The sequence below is a fragment of the Chiloscyllium punctatum genome, chromosome 7 (genome assembly GCF_047496795.1).
Source record: "Chiloscyllium punctatum isolate Juve2018m chromosome 7, sChiPun1.3, whole genome shotgun sequence".
Lineage (NCBI taxonomy): Eukaryota > Metazoa > Chordata > Chondrichthyes > Orectolobiformes > Hemiscylliidae > Chiloscyllium > Chiloscyllium punctatum.
The window spans coordinates 130,966,059-130,989,063 of NC_092745.1; the positions used below are offsets into that span (position 1 = coordinate 130,966,059).

At 41.6% G+C, this 23,005-nt stretch overlaps 1 protein-coding gene across 3 annotated transcripts in view; it reads right to left on the minus strand.

Annotated features, from left to right (window-relative positions):
• syde2 (synapse defective 1, Rho GTPase, homolog 2 (C. elegans)) overlaps nt 1-23,005 on the minus strand; it is a 233,776-nt gene that overhangs the window by 79,609 nt on the left and 131,162 nt on the right. For all 3 annotated transcript variants that reach the window (XR_011961195.1, XM_072574847.1, XM_072574846.1), the window contains exon 6: nt 3,982-4,213. Coding sequence is in view for 2 of the 3 variants with exons in the window: in XM_072574847.1 (XP_072430948.1) it covers nt 3,982-4,213 (232 nt within the window). In the remaining variant the exon portion in view is untranslated. The remainder of the gene's footprint in view (nt 1-3,981; nt 4,214-23,005) is intronic.

The window sequence follows — 23,005 nt, forward strand, 5'->3', positions numbered from 1 at the left end:
TTCCTCTTCTTGATCCCCTAATCAAACCTGAATAGGTACTGACCTGACAAATCTTCCTGACCTGACTACTCACCAGATCCAACAGGTTGAACTGGAATATATACTTGAAGCCATAAATTTCAATCAAGCCTAAGAAAGTTATCATGCAAATTTGCAGCAGTCTCTTAGAAAAGCATTTTCTACTTATGCACTTCAGCTATAATCTTAAGCATTCAGTCCTTTCAGAGTGGGAACATAAAAGTAGCAGTATGCACTATCCATAAGATCATCCACAACTTGCCAGACCTCCATCAAAAGCACCTTAGTGAGCTGTGACCTCCATCACCTATAGACAGGAGGGCAGCAGCAGCGTGGATACACCATCAGCATTTCCCTTCATGCCATAAGATATTCTGACTTGAAATTTTATTATTGCTATTTCATTTTCAGTGTCAAATTGTGGAATTCTTTTCTTAATCATATACTGGATGTACAATCACTCAGCCTGCAACAGTACATCTATATATACATATATATGCTTTATATATGGCGGTAGAGCTCACCATCATATTGTCAAGGGTAATTAAGGATTGACAGTAAGTAGTGGCCCTTCTAGCAACATATCCCATAAACAAATGAAACAAAAATTTCTTGACATTGAAAATATCACTGAGGTTTACATTCTTGAAAAGAATATGCTGCTGAGCATTTAATTGGCTGAACATCTTCAGAATTTGATCCTTGTCTCCACTTCACAGATTAGCATTGTCCATCTGTGCATTCTGGACTTAATTAACTAGAGCCTGGGGCAAGAAGAAACAAATGCCGAGACAACTTTGAGAGAAATACAACTATGGGCAGCTGTTACTGTTGCAGACTGGGATTAATAGCAGAATAATGGGAAGTAAGAAAGAGTTATGTTTAGTGGTTTATTACTGCCATACCAAGGTTCATTTCAGTTTCACAGTCCCCTACTTCCACTTTCTCTCCATACCCTTTGATCCCTTTAGCCTAGCAAATATATCTAATGGCTTTTTGAAAACATTCAATATTTTGGTCTCAACCACACAGTGACAGAGAATTCCACAGACTCAACACTCTCTGGGTGAAGAAATCTCTCTTCATCTCTGTCCTAAATAGCCTACCTCATATCCTTAAAGTGTGATCCCTGGTTCTGGATTCCACTGTCACCCTGCATTAACCCTGTCTAGTTCTGTAGAGTTCCATAGGTCTTCATTTTCTCTCCCCTCATTTTTCTACATTACAGTGAATATAGTCCTAACTGATCCAGTCTCTCTCCATACATCAGTCCCGTCATCCCAGGAATCGGTCTGGTCAACTTTCACTGCATCCCATCCATAATCAGAACACTCTATCTCAAGTAAGGAGACTAAAACCACATATAACACTTTAGGTGAGGTCTTGTCAAGTCCCTGTAAAACTGCAGAAAAACATATATCCCTGCTCGTGTCATTGAATCCTCTCATTATAAAGGCCAACACACCATTTGCCTTCCTCACCACCTGCATGCTTATCTTCAGCGACTGGTAAGGGCATCCAGGTCTTGTTGTACCTGCCCTTTCCCAGTCTATTGCCATTCAGATACTAAATGGCCTTCCTGTTTTTGCTATCAACGTGCAAAACCTCACATTTATCCACATAATACTTCATCTGCCATGCCCCTGCCCACTCAAACTGTGAAAAATCACAGTGAATCATCTCTGCATTCACCTCCCAGCTTTGTGTCATCTTCAAACTTGGAGATATTAAATTTAGTTCGTTCATCTAAACCATTAGCATATATCATAAGTAGCTGGGATCCAAGCACTAATCCCTACAGTACCCACTCATCACTGCCTGCCACTCGGAAAGTAACCCATTAATTCCTGCTCTTTGCTTTCTGTCTTCCCATCAGGTCTCTATGCATGTCAGTACCCTACCTCCAATATTTTGCGCTTTAATTTTACATGCTAACCACTTATGAGGGACCTAATCAAAGGCCTCCTGAAAGTCTAATTAAACTTATCCAATCTATTAGTAGCATCCTCAAAAAATTCCAGATTTTTCAATTATCATTTTCCTTGTGTTGATTCCATCTGATCATGTAACTGTTTTCCAAATGTGCTTTTATTAAATCTCTTTTAATGAACTCTAGAATTTTCCCTATCATCAATGTCAGACTAACTCTTCTGTAATTCCCTGCTTTCTCCCTACCTCCTTTCAAAAAAAAGGGGTTTCATTAGCTATTCTCCAATCCACAGGAACTGTTCCAGAGTCTACAGAATTATGGAAAATGACTACCAATGCATCCCCACAATTTCTAGGGCCAATTCCTTAACTATTCTGGGATGCAGATTATCAGACTCTATAGGGATATAACAGTCTTTAATCCTATCAATCTCCCCATTTCCCTACTAATGCCGATATCCTTCAGCTTCTTCCCCTCTTAGACCCTGAGATCCCCCAATATTTTTGGGACATTGTTTATGTCCTCCTTTGTGAAAGCAATAACCTAAATAGTGGCACACCAGGCGGCACAACGGTTAGCACTGCTGCCTCACAGAACCAGGAACCCGGGTTTGATTCCACCTTCTGGTGACTGTGTGGTGGTTGCATGTTCTTCCCATGTCTGCACGGATATCCTCCGAGCAGTCTGGTTTCCTCCCACAGTCCGAAGGTTTGTAGGTTAGGTGGACTGGCGGTGGTAAAAATTGTCCTGTAGTGTCCAGGGATGTGCAATTGGGTGGGTTAGCCATGGGAGAAACCACATGGAAGTGTTACAGGGATGGGGTGGGCTTTGAGTCCAAGTGGGATGCTCTTCAGAGGGTCATTTCAGACTCAATGAGTCAAATGGCTTCTTTCTGAACTATAGGGGTTCTTTGATTTTAAATATGTATCTAATTAGTCTGCCATCTTTGTTCTTCATTATTAACTTTCCCTGTTTGATGCAAGGGACCTCAATTTGTCTTCTGTTCACATATCTATAGAAACATTTACAAGCAGTTTGTATGTTAATCTTGTACACTACTCTCCCCTTCTTAATCAATTCCTTTGTCCTCCTTTGCTGAAATCTAAACCAAATATATGTCCACATTGTTAGTGGTTCTATTATTCCATGACACTGTATGAAACATCTTTTGGAGGTATTTTCTTGTCAACCTGTTCGGAAATGTTATCTCACACATTTCTGAAGCAGGTGGGACTTGAACAGAGGCCTCTTGGTTCAGAAGTAGGGACACAATCACTGCACCACAGAGTCCTCCTATATTTAGTTTTGTTTTTAATGTTCATAATGATTTCATTTGGAAAACAAAAGAAACTAAGCAAACTGATCCAAGTTAATTCGTTTCAGATGTAGAAGTAGTGATCTTGTCAAAATGGGCGTTACAATCCCAGGGCTACAGTAGGGAAGAATCGGCTAGTTTCATAGGGATTGTGCTCATCCAGTCACTGCTGGATAAAAGGCAGAACCTGGCCTTACTGTTACGATCTGCCTCCCACACAGCCTGCCAACACTTCTTTTGCATAATGAATTGGGGTCACTTGGGTAAGGCACTGGAGCATATCATTTCACGGGAACAGAACAGGCTGAAACCACACAACACAATATTTGACTATTTCTTCAGGCTGTTTTTGCTGACACTCAGGAACGTGCCCAATAGCTGCAAAATATCTGATTTAGATCAATGTAAAGTGCACTAAAAACCTTAAAAACACAAAAAAAGTTTTAAAAAATTCCATCAATGCCTTCCAACACCATACCCCCTGACGTAAATACTAAAGTTTAAAGAGTTAGCCAACTGCATTATTTTGTGATAAGGCTCAATAATACAATATTTAGAAATTTCATGTTGAGGTACAGTATTGATAGAGATCAGAAGATGGTATGTCCAAAGAACCATCTCCACAGAACATAGCTAAGCTACTTCGTTTTTCAAGACATAGTTTGTTCAGAAAGGAATGTTGCAGCAACACACAAAAGCATTGAAAAGTTTCTCTTACCTGGCCAAAGTTGAAGTAGATAATGCAACACTTCTATATGTTTCTTGAAGTCCAGTGCATTGGCCAATTCCTCAGAGTCCGTAAAAACCCTATGGCTATGGTTGGAAGTCTCCTGGCGCTGACTTAAAAGTACAGGCCCAAAACATACAGCCAAGTTCTGGCAGGTCATCTTATTTACCTCATGGTACGAAGCTACAAGTTTCAGGTGATCTAGTAGCATCTTCAGGGTTGCCTAAGACAGAAAGTACACAGAGATGAGCAATGTACAATTGAAGAAAAGCAGAAATCCTGGTGTTTAAAAAAAGGTTATGGCTTAAAGTTTTGAAATCAGAGCAGCAAATTGATGTTCTGAATAATGGTCGAGACACTCAGCTATGCTTGGTGGGATTATAGCATTGAATCAGTCTCACCATCCAGAGATTTCAAAGGCCCCAAATATTGCACACCACTCACTGATAAAGGCCAATTTCATTCAGTCAATACCTTCTATGTTGCAGGCAATTGTAGGACTACCCTCAAAGTGCAGCCTGTGATGGCACAAATAACAGGTTGTTGAAATGGAGAACACAAAATGACAATAGACAATAGACAATAGGTGCAGGAGTAGGCCATTCTGCCCTTTGAGCCTGCACCACCATTCAATATGATCATGGCTGATCATCCTCAATCAGTATCCTGTTCCTGCCTTATCTCCATAACCCTTGATTCCACTATCCTTGAGAGCTCTATCGAACTCTTTCCTAAATGAATCCAGAGAGTGGGCCTTCACTGCCCTCTGGGGCAGAGCATTCCACACAGCCACCACTCTCTGGGTGAAGACGTTTCTCCTCATCTCTGTCCTAAACGGTCTACCCCATATTTTTAAGCTATGTCCTCTTGTTCAGCACTCACCCATCAGCGGAAACATGTTTCCTGCCTCCAGAGTGTCCAATCCTTTAATAATCTTATATGTCTCAATCAGATCCCCTCTCAGTCTTCTAAACTCAAGGATATACAAGCCCAGTCGCTCCAGTCTTTTAGTGTAAGGTAATCCCGCCATTCCAGGAACTGACCTTGTGAACCTACGCTGCACTCCCACAATAGCCAGAATGTCTTTCCTCAAATTTGGAGACCAGAACTGCACACAGTACTCCAGGTGTGGTCGCACCAGGGCCCTGTACAGCTGCAGAAGAACCTCTTTGCTTCTATACGCAATCCCTCTTGTTATGAAGGCCAGCATGCTATTAGCCTTCTTCACGACCTGCTGTACCTGCATGCTTACCTTCATTGACTGGTGTACAAGAACACCCAGATCTCTTTGTACTGCCCCCTTACCTAAATTGATTCCATTTAGGTAGTAACCTGCCTTCCTATTCTTGCCACCAAAGTGGATAACCATACATTTATCCACATTAAACTGCATCTGCCATGCATCTGACCACTCACCTAACTTGTCCAGGTCACCCTGTAATCTCCTAACATCCTCCTCACATTTCACCCTGCCACCCAGCTTAGTATCATCAGCAAATTTGCTAATGTTATTACTAATACCATCTTCTATATCATTAACATATATTGTAAAAAGCTGCGGTCCCAGTACTGATCCCTGCGGTATCCCACTGGTCACTGCCTGCCATTCCGAAATAGAGCCGTTTATCACTATCTTTGTTTCCTATCAGCCAACCAACTTTCAATCCAAGTTAGTACTTTGCGCACAATTCCATGTGCCCTAAATTTGCTCACTAACCTCCTATGTGGGACTTTATCAAAAGCTTTCTGAAAGTCCAGGTACACTACATCTACTGGATCTCCCTCATCCATCTTCAGAGTTACATCCTCAAAAGATTCCAGAAGATTAGTCAAGCATGATTTCCCCTTCATAAATCCATGCTGACTCTGACCTATCCTGTTACTACTATCCAGATATGTCGTAATTTCATCCTTTATAATAGACTCCAGCATCTTTCCCACCACTGAGGTCAGACTAACTGTTCTATAATTTTCTGTTTTCTCTCTCCCACCTTTCTTAAAAAGTGGTACAACATTAGCCACCCTCCAATGCGCACAAACTGATCCCGAATCTATCGAACTCTGAAAAATAATCACCAACGTATCCACGATTTCTCGAGCCACCTCCTTCAGTACCCTGGGATGTTGACCATCCGGCCCCGGGGTCTTATCAACCTTCAGACCCAACTGTCTCTCCAACACCAATTCCTGGCAAATATAAATTCCCTTAAGTTCAGGTCCTTCAGCCACTGTTACCTCAGGGAGATTGCTTGTGTCTTCCCCAGTGAACACAGATCTGAAGTACCAATTCAATTCTTCTGCCATTTCTTTGTTCCCCGTAATTTATTCCCCTGTTTCTGACTTCAAGGGCCCAATTTTAGTCTTAACCATTTTTTTCCCTTCCACATACCTAAAAAAACTTTTACTGTCCTCCTTTATATTGGCCAGTTTACCTTCGTACCTCATTTTTTCTCTGCGTATTTCCTTCTTAGTAATCCTCTGTTGTTCTTTAAAAGCTTCCCAGTCCGCCGTTTTCCCATTTATCTTTGCTATGTTATACTTTTTCTCTTTTAACTTTATATGTTTCTGAACTTCCCTCGTCAGCCACGGCCACCCATGGATGGATCCTAACAGCAACTTCCTCAATAAAGGACAGCTTGTTTATCCTGACTTAACATGACGAGCTTCACTCCTCTAGCCTCATGTGCATACACAGACTTCTAACCAAGGTTTTTCATGTTAAGCATTCACAGAAAGTGAAAGAAATAGGTTCTATTTGATGTAAATCTAGTTCAGTGTAAGCTTTTACAAATTACCTTGTAAAAGCATTTATTAATCAGAAATTCAAAAGAAAATCCTACAAGTAGAAATAACATATTTGTTAAATAAAACAACCAAAAGAACTGTGGATGCTGTAAATCAGAAACAAAAACAGAAGTTGCTGGAAAATCTCAGCAAGTCAGGCAGCATCTGTGGAGAGAAATCAGAGTTAATGTTTCAGGTCAAGTGACCCTTCCTCAGAATCGTTTCAAAGAAGGGGTCACTGGACCCAAAATGTTAACTCTGATTTCTCTCCACAGATGCTGCCAGACCTACTGACATTTTCCATCGATTTGTTTTATTTTGTCATATATTTGTCAATTGTTTCTTAAACCTATGCAGGATTGATAAAGGGCTTATGCCCGAAACATTGATTCTGCTCCTCTGATGCTGCCTGATCAGCTGTACTTTTCCAGCAGCACACTTTTCGACTCTGATCTCCAGCCTCTGCAGTCCTTACTTTCTCCCAGAATAGTTTCAAGCCAAATAACCTTCAAAGATAAAGTTAAATATGGAACAAAATTTCCATTATGCACTTACAGAAAACGTCCTCAGTAATAACAATGTTTCTAAAAGATCTGTATTACCTTTCTCATAAGTACTTTAATAAACAGTTTGAGATGCATATGAAAGGAGCACAGCTGCAAGACAGAAGTCATCGGAAATAACTATTTGATGCTCTGCAACAAACTTCCTTTATAAGGATCCCAAATAGATCTCAGTCTCTAATATAAAAAGCCTCTATGAGCTCTCACAAAGAGATAGTCACTATTAGACGCCCTCCATGGTTTTTGAAGCTAGCTACTTAAAAGGGAGTTCACTGCATGTCCAAACACACAGAAGTCATTCTCAGAACTGGCAATCTCTGACCGCACTTATTTCAAGCACTTCTAATTTTAGTAGCCTGGGTTAAATAAATTGTGCAATTTTGCATTTAGCTAGTTAAATTCCCTGTATAAAGCAGACTGACTTTCAAATTTGAGCAGGGATGCAAGTTAAATATAATACCCAAATATCTGCAAATTTCTCAGGTCGGATAGTTACCCCACTTAATTTTAGATTATTGCTGGCATCTAAAGAATGCAAAGGGAACAAAACCCAGTGATAAGAATGTTTGTGCTGCACCAATGTAAAGCACATCAATAATATGGCATTACGGCACTGCAAATACACTCCAGACCTCCTGGATTCAATCACAGCACAGCCCCAACTGCAAACTAGGTGGCTCATACTTCAGAATTGCTATTCAGTACAAGAAAGTCTCTGAATTCAAAACCTTCTACCTTTTAAGTTTTGAAATGTGAATCAATGTTCTCACAATAACCAAGAAATCTTACAATTGCTGACCACATTTTTCAGATTCTCATCAATCCTTGCCCATTATTCAAATGAAAAATAATCAAACAATTTGGAGCTAAAGAGCATGAAGGATTTTTACAAATAAGTTACTAGCTGTAGGTTACTTCAGAGTCTGCGTTAAATATTGTTAGAAATAGTCTACTATTTATAATGGATAATAAACACTTAGAGTAGGAGAGCAACTGAAACAGGACAAAACTCTTAACTAAAATTCCCAAGAGAGTTAAACCAGGAAAGAGGGCAAACCTGAAAAGAAATCACAAAGTCAGCCACATGGGTAGACAGCGGCTTGCTTAAGTGACTGGAACACAACCACACCATCTAGCCATACCACCCAACACAGAAGGAACTGTAGGGATTTCTCTTTTGTTCACTGTAATTTTGCACTGCACTGTTATCCCCACCTCTATTCCAATACGGTCCACCATGACCTTCTCCAATCTGGAGAACACAGTTCTTTCCTCATGTTTCATCTCCTACTGTCGTCAACACCATACCTTTTTTAAAGGTTGCACAATCCCAACTTCAACATCATCACTTCAGCTTCAAGTTGACTTTCCTGTGAAGAAATCCGTTGGTTCCTTGCTCTGTTCAGCTGATTCTAAAGATCTCCTGTCAGAGCAACACTTCAAAATATGTAATCATCTTCTCATCAGTCTTGTTGAAAGTCCAGCTGTGCTCCACAGCAAAGGTTTAGCAAAATGCCTTTTCAAGTACAGGCCATTGTCAGATACCTTCATATTTCATCCAAATGACAGGCTGTACAGCAGATAATTTTTAACTACATTTGATTTCAATGCAGCTATACTCATTTGTGGTTACATGCAATGCTAGAAAGTAAAACTGATTTACATTCAAAATTGTTGCAAGCTAAGTTTTCACACTGTCCTTAGCATAAAATGTCAAGCCTGCCTCATTACAGTGTAGGACAGGAATTGTAAAGTTTTGGAGATGATGTCACATGGATGAATGGACAGTGTTACAGAGGTGAAGCAGGATTTCATCTAATGGGAGAGAATATGTAGTCAAAAGCTCAGTCTGGGATTGAGTAGGACATGGTGGTTACAACCAAGTTGATATGCAGGTGCAGCAGGTGATTAAGAATGCAAATAGAATATTTTCCTTCATTGCTACAGGGATGGAGTTTAAAAACAGGAGTGTTATGTTGCAACTGTATAGGATGCTGGTGGGGGCACACCTGGTATACTGTGCACAGTTTTGACCGCCTTACTTGAGAAAGGACGTAGTGGCACTGGAAGGGGTGGACAGGAGGTTCTCCAGGTTGATTCCGGAATGGAAAAGGTAGTCTTTTGAGGAAAGATTGAGTAGACGGGGATTGTACTATTCGAAATGTAGAAGAATGAGGGGGAATCTTATAGAAACATTTAAACTATGAAGGGAATAGATAGGATAGACGCAGGGAGGATGTTTCTACTGATGGGTGAAACTAGAACTAGGGGGTGTAGCCTCAAGATAGCAGGGAGCAGGTTTAGGACTGAGTTAAGGAGGAACTTCTTCACCCAAAGGGTTGTGAATCTGTGGAAATCCCTGTCCAGTGAAGCAGTTGAGGCTACCTTGTTGAATGTTTTAAAGGCCAAGACAGAGTTTTGAACAGTAAAGGAATTAAGGTTCATAGTGAGCAGATGAGTAGATCTGCCATCATCTTATGAAATGGAAGAACAGGCTCGATGGGCCGGATGGCCTACTCCTGCTCCTGTTCTGTTCTTACATTCAATCTGTCTGGTTCAGTCTGAGACAGTATGACATTGAAGTTGATAAGGTTATGGAGTATTTAGCTTGAGGAAATTGCAACTCATCTAATATAGCTTGTCAAATTAGCAGTCTGACAGCAAAATCCTCAAGACAGGTGATGGAGTGGCAGAGCTAGACATTGTAACTGGAAACATGGCAGCTGGCTCCATCTCCATGTTGCCAAAGGACAACATGTAGATTTTGCTTTTCTCGATGCTGGGATGGAGCGGTAAAGGAAATATTCTTTCGCATTTCCAGATGTAATGGTGAAGGGGCAAGAATGGAAGCCAATCCAAGCCAGTGAAGATTGGACAGTTACAATTTAAATTACCTTGTAGTATACTATTCTGCTTCACTTTAGAAAGTTACGGTATAGGCATTTAGAACAATTTCTTCCCAATTAGCAAAAAACCTTTACCTTTGGCAAGTGAGCTAGTTTTTTGGAGGATATTTATAACAAATCTAATATTCTGTTTCCAATGGAGATCAAGAATAATACACACATCCATCCACCAAGTGTTATACAGTCAGGATTTAGTCATCAAGTTTACCGAGTGAGTTTATAGCATCACAATACAAGCAGAAATGTAAATTTAGTCTAACTAGCAAAATTAATTTTCTTTTGACATTTGAACGTTTTATCTAATTCTGAGAAGAATTCACTGAGGTGGTGGAAACGATGCAGAATGGGACTTATGTAGTGAACATGTTGCGCCAAGTCTATGGAGGACCAAAAAAAGTGAAGACTGGGAACATTAAAAAAACGTTGTACAGTTCGGGCAAGTGGGTTTAGAGGCAAGGGATAGAACACAAGTTAAAGGCAGTTTTGCAGACTGGTTGAATTTGGGTAGTATTATTCCACAGGATTATTTTCTGGGATATTTTATGCACAATATCATGTAATCATAGAATCTTTACAGAGTTGAAACAGACCTTTCAGGCTATTAAGTCCACACTGATCCTCCAAAAAGCAGCCCATCCAGACATGAGGACAATGTGTAACCACCACACAGGTCCATGCACCCAGGTCCCTGCCGCTGTGAGGCAACCACAGAACCACTGTGAAGCCCTAGATATAGATCATGGATTTGGATCTAGGGAAGCAAGAATGCATATCTACAATTTGCAACTACACTGAAAAAGAAAAAGCAAGTAATATTTGACGATCAAGGGAGGATCAGAGGGGTGGCACTGTGGTTTGGTGCTTAGCACTGCTGCCTCACAGCGCCAGGGACCCAGGTTTGATTCCAGCCTCGCGTGACTGTCTGTGTGGAGTCTGCACATTCTCCCCGTGTCTGCATGGGTTTCCTCTGGGTGCTCCGGTTTCCTCCCACAATCCAAAGATGTGCAGGTTAGGTGAATGGCCATGCTAAATTGCCCGTAGCATTCAGGGATGTGTAAGCTAGGTGCATTAGTCAGGGGTGATTAGAGGGGACTTCCGAGTTGGGGGGGGAAGGGAAAGTGAAATGACAGGGAGTATGGAGTTAAATGGAAAGATAAGCTGGAGGATAGCATGTATGCAGGTGGATTTAACCTTGCGGCAGATTAGGAATGCAACAAAAAGGAAGGATAACTTAGGACATCTTATGACTTCCAATATCTCTAATGATAAGAATGTTAGCATTAAGACACTTTACCTGAATGCTCATAGCATTCATAACAAAGTAGGTGAACTAACGGCACAGATTATCGTGAATGATTATGATGTGGTAGGCATCACAGAGACGTGATTGCAGGGGGTTCAGGACTGGCAGTTAAACATCCAAGAATTTACAACTTATCGAAAAGATAGGGAGGTGGGCAGAGGGGGCGGGGTGGCCTTGTTAGTTAAGAACAAAGTTAAATCTATGACACTGAATGACATAGGGTCGGATGATGTGGAGTCTGTGTGGGTGGAATTGAGGAACCACAAAGGCAAAAAACCATAATGGGAGTTGTGTACAGACCTCCTAACAGTGGTCAGGACCAGGGGCCCAACATGTACCGGGAAATAGAAAAGGCATGTCAGAAAGGCAAGGTCACGGTGATCATGGAGGCCTTCAATATGCAGATGGACTGGGTAAATAATGTTGCCAGTGGATCCAAAGAAAGGGAATTCTTGGAATGCTTACAGGATGGCTTTTTGGAACAGCTTGTCATGGAGCCCACAAGGGAGCAGGCTATTTTGGACCTAGTGCTATGTAATGAACCAGACTTTATAAAAGATCTTAAAGTAAGGGAACCCTTAGGAAGCAGCGATCATAATATGGTAGAGTTCAGTCTGCAGTTTGAAAGAGAGAAGGCAGAATCGGATGTAATGGTGTTACAGTTAAATAAAGGTAATTATGAGGACATGAGAGAGGAACTGACGAAAATCGACTGGAAGCAGAGCCTAGCAGGGAAGACAATAGAGCAAAAATGGCAGGAGTTTGTGGGTATAATTGAGGACACAGTACAGAGGTTCATCCCCAAGAAAAGAAAGATTATCCGGGGAGGGATTAGACAGCCATGGCTGACAAAGGAAGTCAGGAAATATATCAAAGAAAAAGAGAGATCCTATAAAGTGGCCAAGAGCACTGGGAAATCAGAAGATTGGGAAGGCTACAAAAACAAACAGAGGATAACAAAGACAGAAATAAGGAAGGAGAGGATCAAATATGAAGGTAGGCTAGCCAGTAATATTAGAGATGATACTAAAAGTTTCTTACAGTACATAAGAAACAAACGATAGGCAAAAGTAGACATTGGGCCACTTCAAACTGATGCTGGAAGCCTAGTGATGGAAGATAAGGAAATAGCTGGAGAACTTAATAAGTACTTTGCATCAGTCTTCACAGTGGAAGACATGAGTAATATCCCAACAATTAAAGGGAGTCAGGGGGCTGAGTTGAGTATGGTTGCCATTACAAAAGAGATAGTTCTAGAAAAGCTAAAAGGTCTTAAAATTGACAAATCTCCTGGCCCCATAGGGCTACATCCTAGAGTTCTGAGGGAGGTGGCGGAGGAAATAGCAGTGGCGTTGGTTGAGATCTTTCAAAAGTCATTGGAGTCAGGGAAAGTCCCAGATGATTGGAAGACTGCTGTTGTAACCCCATTGCTCAAGAAAGGATCAAGACAAAAGACGGAAAATTATAAGCCAATTAGCCTAACCTCGGTTGTTAGTAAAATTCTAGAATCCATCGTTAAGGATGAGGTTTCTAAATTCTTGGAAGAGCAGAGTCAGATTAGAACAAGTCAACATGGATTTAGTAAGGGGAGGTCGTGCCTGACAAACCTGTTAGAATTCTTTGAAGAGGTGGCAAATAGGTTAGACCAGGGAAACCCAGTGGATGTTATCTATCTAGACTTCCAAAAGGCCTTTGATAAGGTGCCACACAGGAGGCTGCTGAGCAAGGTGTTCGAGGTGAGCTACTGGCATGGATTGAGGATTGGCTGTCTGACAGAAGGCAGAGAGTTGGGATAAGGAGCTCTTTTTCGGAATGGCAGCCGGTGACAAGCGGTGTCCCACAGGGTTCAGTGTTGGGGCCGCAGCTGTTCACGTTATATATTAATGATCCTGATGAAGGGACTGGGGGCATTCTAGCGAAGTTTGCAGATGATACAAAGATAGGTGGAACGGCAGGTAGTACTGAGGAAGTGGGGAGGCTGCAGAAGGATCTCGACAGTTTGGGAGAGTGGTCCAGGAAATGGCTGATGAAGTTCAATGTGAGCAAATGCGAGGTCTTGCACTTTGGAAAAAAGAATACAAGCATGGACTACTTTCTAAACGGTGAGAAAATTCATAAAGCCAAAGTACAAAGGGATCTGGGAGTGCTAGTCAATGATTCTCTAAAGGTAAACATGCAGGTTGAATCCGTGATTAAGAAAGCGAATGCAATGTTGTCATTTATCTCAAGAGGGTTGGAATATAAAAGCAGCGATGTGCTACTGAGCCTTTATAAAGCTCTAGTTAGGCCCCATTTAGAATACTGTGTCCAGTTTTGGGCCCCACACCTCAGGGGGAACATACTGGCACTGGAGCGTGTCCAGCAGAGATTCACACGGATGATCCCTGGAATGGTAGGTCTAAGATACGAGGAACGGCTGAGGATCCTGGGATTGTACTCATTGGAGTGTAGAAGGTTAAGGGGAGATCTAGTGGAAACTTACAAGATAATACATGGCTTGGAAAGGGTGGACGCTAAGAAATTGTTTCCATTAGGCGGGGAGACTAGGACCCGTGGACACAGCCTTAAAATTAGAGGGGGTAAATTCAGAACAGAAATGCGGAGACATTTCTTCAGCCAGAGAGTGGTGGGCCTGTGGAATTCATTGCCGCGGAGTGCAGTGGAGGCCGGGACGCTAAATGTCTTCAAGGCAGAGATTGATAAATTGTTGATGTCACAAGGAATTAAGGGCTACGGGGAGAATGCGGGTAAGTGGAGTTGAAATGCCCATCAGTCATGATCACATGGCGGAGTGGACTCAATGGGCCAAATGGCCTTACTTCCACTCCTATGTCTTATGGTCTTATGGTAGGGGAATGGGTCTGGCTGGGTTACTCTTCAGAGTGTCGGTGTGGACTTGTTGGGCTGAAGGGCCTGTTTCAATGCTGAGATTCTAACTCTAAACTCGATGATGTTGATAAGATTGTCAAATCAGAATCAAAAATAACTGTAAGTCATTTTGAAGAATATATTATACACACCAACTACGAATAGGGAAAGCTTTGATGATGTGGAAGGGCAAAAGGATTTGGCCAAATTAAATGCCTTACTTACAGGCAAACAAATACATTATAATGGTTATGGAGAGTGAGTTAGCTTAACCGGGTGAACAGCTGGCTTGTGATGCAAAATGATGCCAACAGTAATTCCCACATCAGCTGTGGTAACCATGAATGACTCTCCTTCTCAATCTCTCCACTTACCTGAGGCATGGTGACCCTCAGGTTAAACCATCACCAGTCATCTCTCTCTCTCTATAATGGGAGAGCAACCTTTGATCTGATAAAGACTATGGCAACTATACCTTTAATAGTTAAGATACAATGGTGGCTCTACATAATAATAACAGCACCGTTTGAGTTATATATACAATTTTGTGCTCCTGACTTTAGGCAAAATATTGGGGCAAGACAACACTTAGTTTAAGATACTTTCTGACTTATACCATAGATCTCGTGTTGGATGAGAGACTGTCCAAAAATTAACTTAGAGTGAGCATCTGCAGCAGCTATGGCTCACTATTGTTTTACAGAACATTTGATGTCAAGATTTCAATGGGTTAAATATTAGGTTACTCTTCACTTTGCCTCTCAATCTTTCAGCACATTCGTTTATCAACTTATGTAGCAACACGCATAGTTAGAAGTCATTAAACCACGCACATGTTTTGACATCAAAGAAGTTTTAAAGCTTTGATCATGTTACTTTCATTTGATTGTGGTCCTGGAAATCAACCATCAGCCAAGGCTTCAAATGAAAGCACAATGGACTTGCATTTTATCTGAATCTTTGACCACATTTTCATAAATACATTTAAGAATGTGGATAAAGTTAATAACCCCAATTCAGCTCCTTACTTCTTTCAAAATTGTTCAATCTTTGTATTGAATAGTCAAGTTTAAAGATGTTATTATCAAACATTCACAGAGCATTTATTTTAGCTCACTAATCACAACGAAGGAATTTGTCTCGAGTAAGATTTTCTTTAGCCACTTGTAACACGAAGCATGTTACAAAAGCAGGATTGAAATGTACCGTTTTGCTTCCAATGTCAATTTATTCAGTCAGAAAACACAACTTAAGATGGCAGTGCCCAACATTCAGGCAGAATCATGGATACCAGAAACCTCATTTATAGATTAGGTATCCAGTAATGCAGCTCCATTTTAAAGTCCAAGCGATAGATGATCCCAAGAAATGAGCTCTAAAGATCTTGCAAGGAAAACCATTGGCAAGGAAGAGCTTCACGGAATTAACACATCTGGTCTCTCCAGAGTCAATGAGGAAAATCTAGAAAAGATCTGGAAAGTTCTCAAAGACCGGATCAACAGAAGAGTTACCTTCAGGGGTAACCGACTCTGACACACATTGAGACAGAATCCCCAACAGTGTATTGACCATTATTGGAAGTTGCTACAAAGGGCATGGCTGGGACCTCTCTGCAAAGGAACTGTTATAGAGGTTCCATGAGTTAGTCATCAGCTTTACCACATCCCAGGGACCAAGCCATGCAGCAAGTTCACCCATCTTATTCTGGATGCTCCTGGCGTTGAAGTAGACACACTTCAAACCAACTTCTTCCTTACCGGTGCACTCTTGTGACCTTGAAACCTATTTCTAATCTCACTAATCTCAATATCCTGTACCCTGGAACTACAATTTAGGTTCCCATCTCCCTGCTGAATAGTTTTCGTCAGAATTCACACTGGAAAAAGACATATGTTGTAGAGGAAAATACTAAAATACAGGCTACTAGATGGGATTAAGGTTCACAAGGAATTAAGGTTAGCAATTTTGGTAAGTGTGAAAACAGTTAAGTCCCCTGGGCCGGATGCGATTTATCCTAATAATCTCTGGGAACCCAGGGAGGAGATTGCAGAGCCTTTGGCTTTGATCTTTATGTCGGCATTTGTCTACATGAATAGTGCCGGAAGACTGGAGGATAGCAAATAGAACATAAGAACAAAAGAACCAGGAGCAGGAGTAGGCCATCTCCATCATTCAATAAAATCATGGCTGATCTTTTAGTGGACTCAGCTCCACTTACCATATCCCTTAATTCTATTATTTTTCAAAGAAGTATCTACCTTTGCTTTAAAGGTGATTACTGAAGGAGCGTCAACTACTTCCCTGGCCAAGGAATTCCATAGATTTACAACCCTCTGGGTGAAGAAATTCCTTCTCAGTTCAGTTCTAAACCTGTTCCCTCTCATCTTGAGGCCATGTGCTCTTGTCCTAGTCTCACCTACCAATGGAAACATCCTCTTTATTTCTATTTTATCGATTCCCTTCAGAATTTTATATGTTTCTATAAAATGTCCCTCATTCTTCTGAATTCCAATGAATATAATCCTAATCTACTCAGCCTCTCCTCATAAGCCAACCTCCTTAACGCTGGAATCAACCCAGTGACCCTCCTCTGCAAACCCTCCAGTGCCAGTACATCCTTTCTTAAGTGAGAGGACCAAAACTGCACACACTAGTCCAGGTGTGGCCTCACCAGCTCCTTGTACAGCTGCAACATAACCTCCCTGTTTTTAAACTCAATCCCTTTAGCAATGAAGGACAAAGTTCCATTTGCCTTCCTAATGACCTGTTGTACCTGTAGACCAACCTTGTGTGATTCATGCACAAGGACACCCAGGTCCCTCTGCACAACAGCATGCTGCAACTTTTTAACCATTCAAATAATAATCCTTTTTACTGTTACTCTGACCAAAATGGATGACTTCACATTTACTAATGTTGTAGTCCATCTGCTAGACCTTTAACCCACTCACTCAATGTATCTATGTTCCTCTGTAAAGTTTCACAATCCTCTGCACACTTTGCTCTGCCACTCATCTTAGTGTCATCAGCACATGTTGACATCGTACATGTGATCCCCAAATCATCCATAATTGTGGTCCCAACACCGATCGCTGAAGCACACAACTAGTCACTGACTGCCAGCCAGAATAGCACTCAGTTATTAGATTACTTAGATTAGATTACTTACAGTGTGGAAACAGGCGCTTTGGCCCAACTAGTCCACACCGACCCTCTGAAGAACCCATTCCCCTACATCTAACACTACAGGCAATTTAGCTCGGCCAATTCGCCTAACCTGCACATTTTTAGACATTGGGAGACCCGGAGGAAACCCACGCAGACACGTGGAGAATGTGCAAACTCCACACAGACAGTTCCCTGAGGTGGGAATTGAACCTGGGTCTCTGGTGCTGTGAGGCAGCAGTGCTAACCACTGTGCCGCTGTGCCACCCAAATGCTTCGCTTCCTGTCAGTCAACCAATTCTCTATCAGTGTTAATACTCTACCCCTAACACCATGCATCCTTATCTTATGCAGCAGCCTCTTGTGCAGCACCTTGTCAAAGGCCTTTTGGAAATCTAAGTATACTTCATTCACTGGGTCCCCATTGTCCACCTTGCTTGAAATGTCTTCACAGAATTCCAAAAGATTTGTGAAGCATGACCTGCCCTTCATGAACCCATGCTGCATCAGTACATTGGGACAATTTATTTTGAGATGCCCTGCTATCTCTTCCTTGATAATAGACTGAAGCATCTTCCCCACTACAGAAGTTAAGCTCACTGGCCTTTAATTCCCCATCTTTTGCTTACTTCCCCTTTTAAATAGTACCATCACATTTGCTGTTTTCCAATCTGCTGGGACTGCCCCAGAGTCCAGAAAACTTTGGAAAATTACTGCCTGTCCATCTGCTATTTCTCCCGCCATCTTCTATAGAACCCTGGAATGCATACCATCAGGGCCAGGAGACTTATCTATCTTTAGCTCCATTGGGTTACCCAACACTAGGTCTTCCATAATAATAATTGTTTCCAGGTCCTCACCTACCTTTGTCTCTGTCACTTACTGGCATGTTATTAGTGTCCTCCCATAAGAAGACCCCTGTTACCCCTGACTAATGCACCTAACCTACACATCCCTGAACACTATGGGCTATTTAGCATGGCCAATTGACTTAACCTGCACATCTTCAGATTGTGGGAAGAAACCGGAGCACCCAGAGGAAACCCATGCAGACACGGGGAGAATATGCAAACTCCACACAGACAGTCGCCTGAGGTTGGAACCGAACTCTGGTCCCTGGCGCTGTGAGGCAGCAGTGCTTACCACTGAGCCATCATGCTATCCCAAAATTAACATACCACTGCTATACAGGGGAATAGTTAGCTTGGTTGGCTGGACGGCTAGTTTACGATGCAGTGATACCAGCAGGTTCCATTTCTGTACCGGCTAAGGTATATATTGAAGGGCTCTCCTTCTCAACCTACCTCCCTCACCTCAAATGTGGTGATCCTCAGGTAATCCAGCACATCTGAGCGGCACGGTGGTTAGCACTACTACCTTGCAGTCCCAGGGACCCGGGTTCGATTCCACTCTCAGGTGACTGTCTGTATGGAGTTTGCACATTCTCCCCATGTCTGCGTGGGCTTCCTCCGGGTGCTCCGGTTTCCTCCCACAGTCGCAAAGATGTGCAGGTCAAGTGAATTGGCCATCGTAAATTGCCCATAGTGTTAGGTGCATTAGTCAGAGGGAAATGGCACTGGGTGGGTTACTCATCGGTGTGGGCTTGTTGGGCCAAAGGGCCTGTTTCCACGCTGTAGGAAAGCTAATCTAACCTCTCTCAGAAAGCAAATAAGGCTATGGTACCTTTATCTATCACTATGGATTCTGAAAAAAATGTGAACCTCAGCAAGTGCCACTCCATGCTGTAAGCTCCAAGAGACTGTCAGCATATAACAGATCACCGATTCATACATTGATAGAATCACATATCGGTGTCAATTTGTAACCGCATCTTAGCTTCCTGCTTGAAGATGAAACTACCAACAGTTCAGCAATGGCACCAGTATGAAGAAATCTTGTTACAGTCAATTCAAATCACACTCACTATGGTAAAACAGACCACACATGAATCAGTCAACAATCTCCAAGAATATGAATTTGAAGTAATATATACACCTGATACCAGGACGATTGCATCTGACATCGCAAGTGGATTGCCGAACTCGCACAAAGACAAAAGATATCCCTTTTGATATGTACATATGCTCTAGACCATAAAACTGAAGACATTCTCAAGACTGTATGACTTGACAGATCTGTTACACATTGGCCGGAGACAATGTGGCTAGTTACAATTGGAAAGTGCAAAGATAAACATCTACAAAATTAGCAAAAATGCACTCCCCACAGATGGCCTGACAGTATTAAAGAAGTACCGGAGAAGATTTTGTTAATTTTGGCGATTCAGAAATTTCCTTGGTATAACACAGAGTCATTTTCAAAGATAATGAAGTCCTGTTACAAAAAAGCATTGCACCAAGATATTATGTCCAGCTCAAACCTGGCACATGGGTATTGAACAAATAAGACAGCTGGTACAGGAATCAGATAGCGGTTGTAACAGGCATATTCACTGTGCACAGAGAAGATTACTTCTCTAAATTTCTCATTGCTCAGCAACTAAACTGCACAAGAATGAGTGCTACCTTGTTTATAAGGTGCCACAGATTAAATAGTGAATGGACCACAATTCACTGGTAAACCAATTTCAAGACATGTATACTAAGTGGGTTATGAGCTATTTCACATCATCATCCCACTATCCCCACTGAAACAGCTTAGCAGGCATATGACATGTACAAAAAAACAAATGATCATTAAGTGTTGAGTGACACAGCAAGATGTTGGCACTGGGCGGCTGCATCTTCGCACATCAATGGAAAAGGGATTACCATGTCTCATGTTTGGAGGGCAAGTGAGCATTTTGTCCAGCAGCTAAATGTCTCATTATTCTGAGACACAAGATTTTCTTCTTCAAAGACAGAGGCGAATGAAAAACACACTTGACATACCAAGAACATGCACCGGGCAGACTGCGTGCTTGCAATGAGAATATCAATAACTTGGACACAAGCACAGGTTCCGAGAATATGCAACCAGCCCGGATTGTACAAACTCATTGCCGCTCATGGTGGTACTTTGTGAAGAAATAGAAGTTAGCTCAGACCAATGGAAGATACACCAGTCATGCACAACCAGAGCAGGAATAACACACTGATGATTACGATTGTGCAGTGCTGTTGAGGGACAGCAATCATCAGAATGATAAGCAAGGTGTCAAACAAAGTACAACATGTACCTCTGCACACTGGTATACATTTACAAGATCAGGGCGAGATGTCAGATCTCAAAAGCATTACACTAACGCGTGAAATTTGTTTTGCAAACTTTCACCTATTCACATAAACAACATGTCTATGTACAACAGAGTATATATGTCTGGAATAATTTAGCATCTTTTGAAAAGGGGAATGTTTAAATGTATGTTATGGCATACTTTCAAGAGACATGTACTGTATCACAGCATGTTACCCATGCTGTATAAAGATCTCATATCTTTCAACTGGGAGCAAGCTCCTGTGTTATGTCATAACAATTTAATGTTAGCTCAAACACCTGTGCCCAATGTTTAAAGATAATAGTTAGTTGTACAGACATAAAAAAGCAAATTCCTGCAGCTTTTCCCTTCTTCATATTGCAAATGGTGGTTCCAACGTCTGCCAAACTAGGTGGGAGTCTGAGATCATTGCCGATGGGGAGTTGGGGTACATCCTCAAACATGTCCTTGTTGACGACTGCATTGCATTGAAGGCCAATGTTTTCTGTCTCTCTAAGGGGTCCAATCTTACTCTGCACTGGTTTGAAGCAAGAGTGTTAGGTCTCAGAAGAGTAGCTTTCAACTTTGCATAATGCCAGTGAGGAAGCATGCTGAAGAAGTGTTTTCTGCCTCAACCTCAAGGAGACTCAAATCTGTTACTAAACTGGCCCAGGACAAGTTCTGGCCCATCCCCCCCATTAAGATTAACAGAGAAATCCTCACAAATGCACAACATTTTGCCTACCGGCATAGCTACCTCTCATCTAAGACTGACATCAATGTGGAGATTCAACGTCATATACAATCTGTCAACACTGCCTTTGGACACCCAAATTACAAGTATCTTTGACAACCATGACATCCATGCTGACACCAAGACCCTGTCTATAGGCAGTCATCCTTCTCACTCTTCTGTACAGCTTCAGAAGTTAGATTACTTATAGATGTCACTTCAAGGCCTTTGAGAGACAGACAGATTATTGGAATAGCTGGTACAACAGATGTGGTAATATCAGAGTCCTTGAAGGAGCTAAATAGCATCAGCACTGAGGCCATGATCATCCAAAACCAACTCTGACTGGCCAGCTACATGTTTAAGATGCCAGAGTTCCAGTTGCCAAAGCAACTCATATTCGCCAAGTGCAAGGAAGGCATCTGACTGAAGGAGGAACACAAAGAAGTGTATCAAACACTCCCTGAACACTTCCCTCAAAAAATACAACACAGGTGCTAATGCATGGGAAACCCTCATGAAGAAGAAACCAACTTGGAGGAAGCCCCTGTGTGAAGGGACACAATCCTATGAGAATACCCATCAGCAAGAGGAAGTACAGAAAAGGAACTGGAGAAAGGAATGTCAACAATGTCAAGGCCAAGGACCAACGCCACATCCCCGAAACACTTGACAACCATGTGGTTGGAGATGCAGTTCCAGGATTGGTTTCATCAGCCACATAAGGACCCACAGAACGCATGACCAGTGACATTGAACGTCCAAGGTAGACAATCATATTTATGAGTGAGTGCTGACGACAACAATAAAAGCAGAATACAGTGGATGCTGGAAATCTGAAACAAACACAGAAAATGCTCGAGAAACTCAGGTCTGGCAGCATTTTTGGAAAACACATTACGTTTTGGGTCTATTGTGATTCTTCTTCACTTCTATGATAAACGTATGTTGGATTCTTCAATACCATAATATCCAGTCCTAGTTTCTTATGTAAAGGAGATAATATGATCATTAACACATCAGATAAAACACCTCGCTGAAGAGAAACTCGCACCAAATACAACATCTGAATGGGCTAATTATCACCACCTCAATATTCAGCTGCAATAAAACCAAACAAAAACTCGCTTGTTATCATTGTGGACATTAAAAATCTCCATCCTGAATCAAAACGAAAGGGAGCAGAGGAACATTGTAGCTACAATCTGATAGTGTTTGTTCCAATAAGGCAGAACACCAGGAGCACAGATCACCAAATTTAATCAGAACTTTACATCATCCTCACTAAAACAAACTATTCTGCTAAATTATTTCATGGTTTTAAGTGTACATACTACATATTTTAGCAATGATTATAACAGCAAGAAATTACTATTTAACAATACAGAGCAGAATCATATTGTAATCCAATTTATTAAATAATGTTAAAAACTCAACCTCACTCCACAATAGACTAGTTTTCACAAAACGTAAAATTATGATTAACTAATTTACATT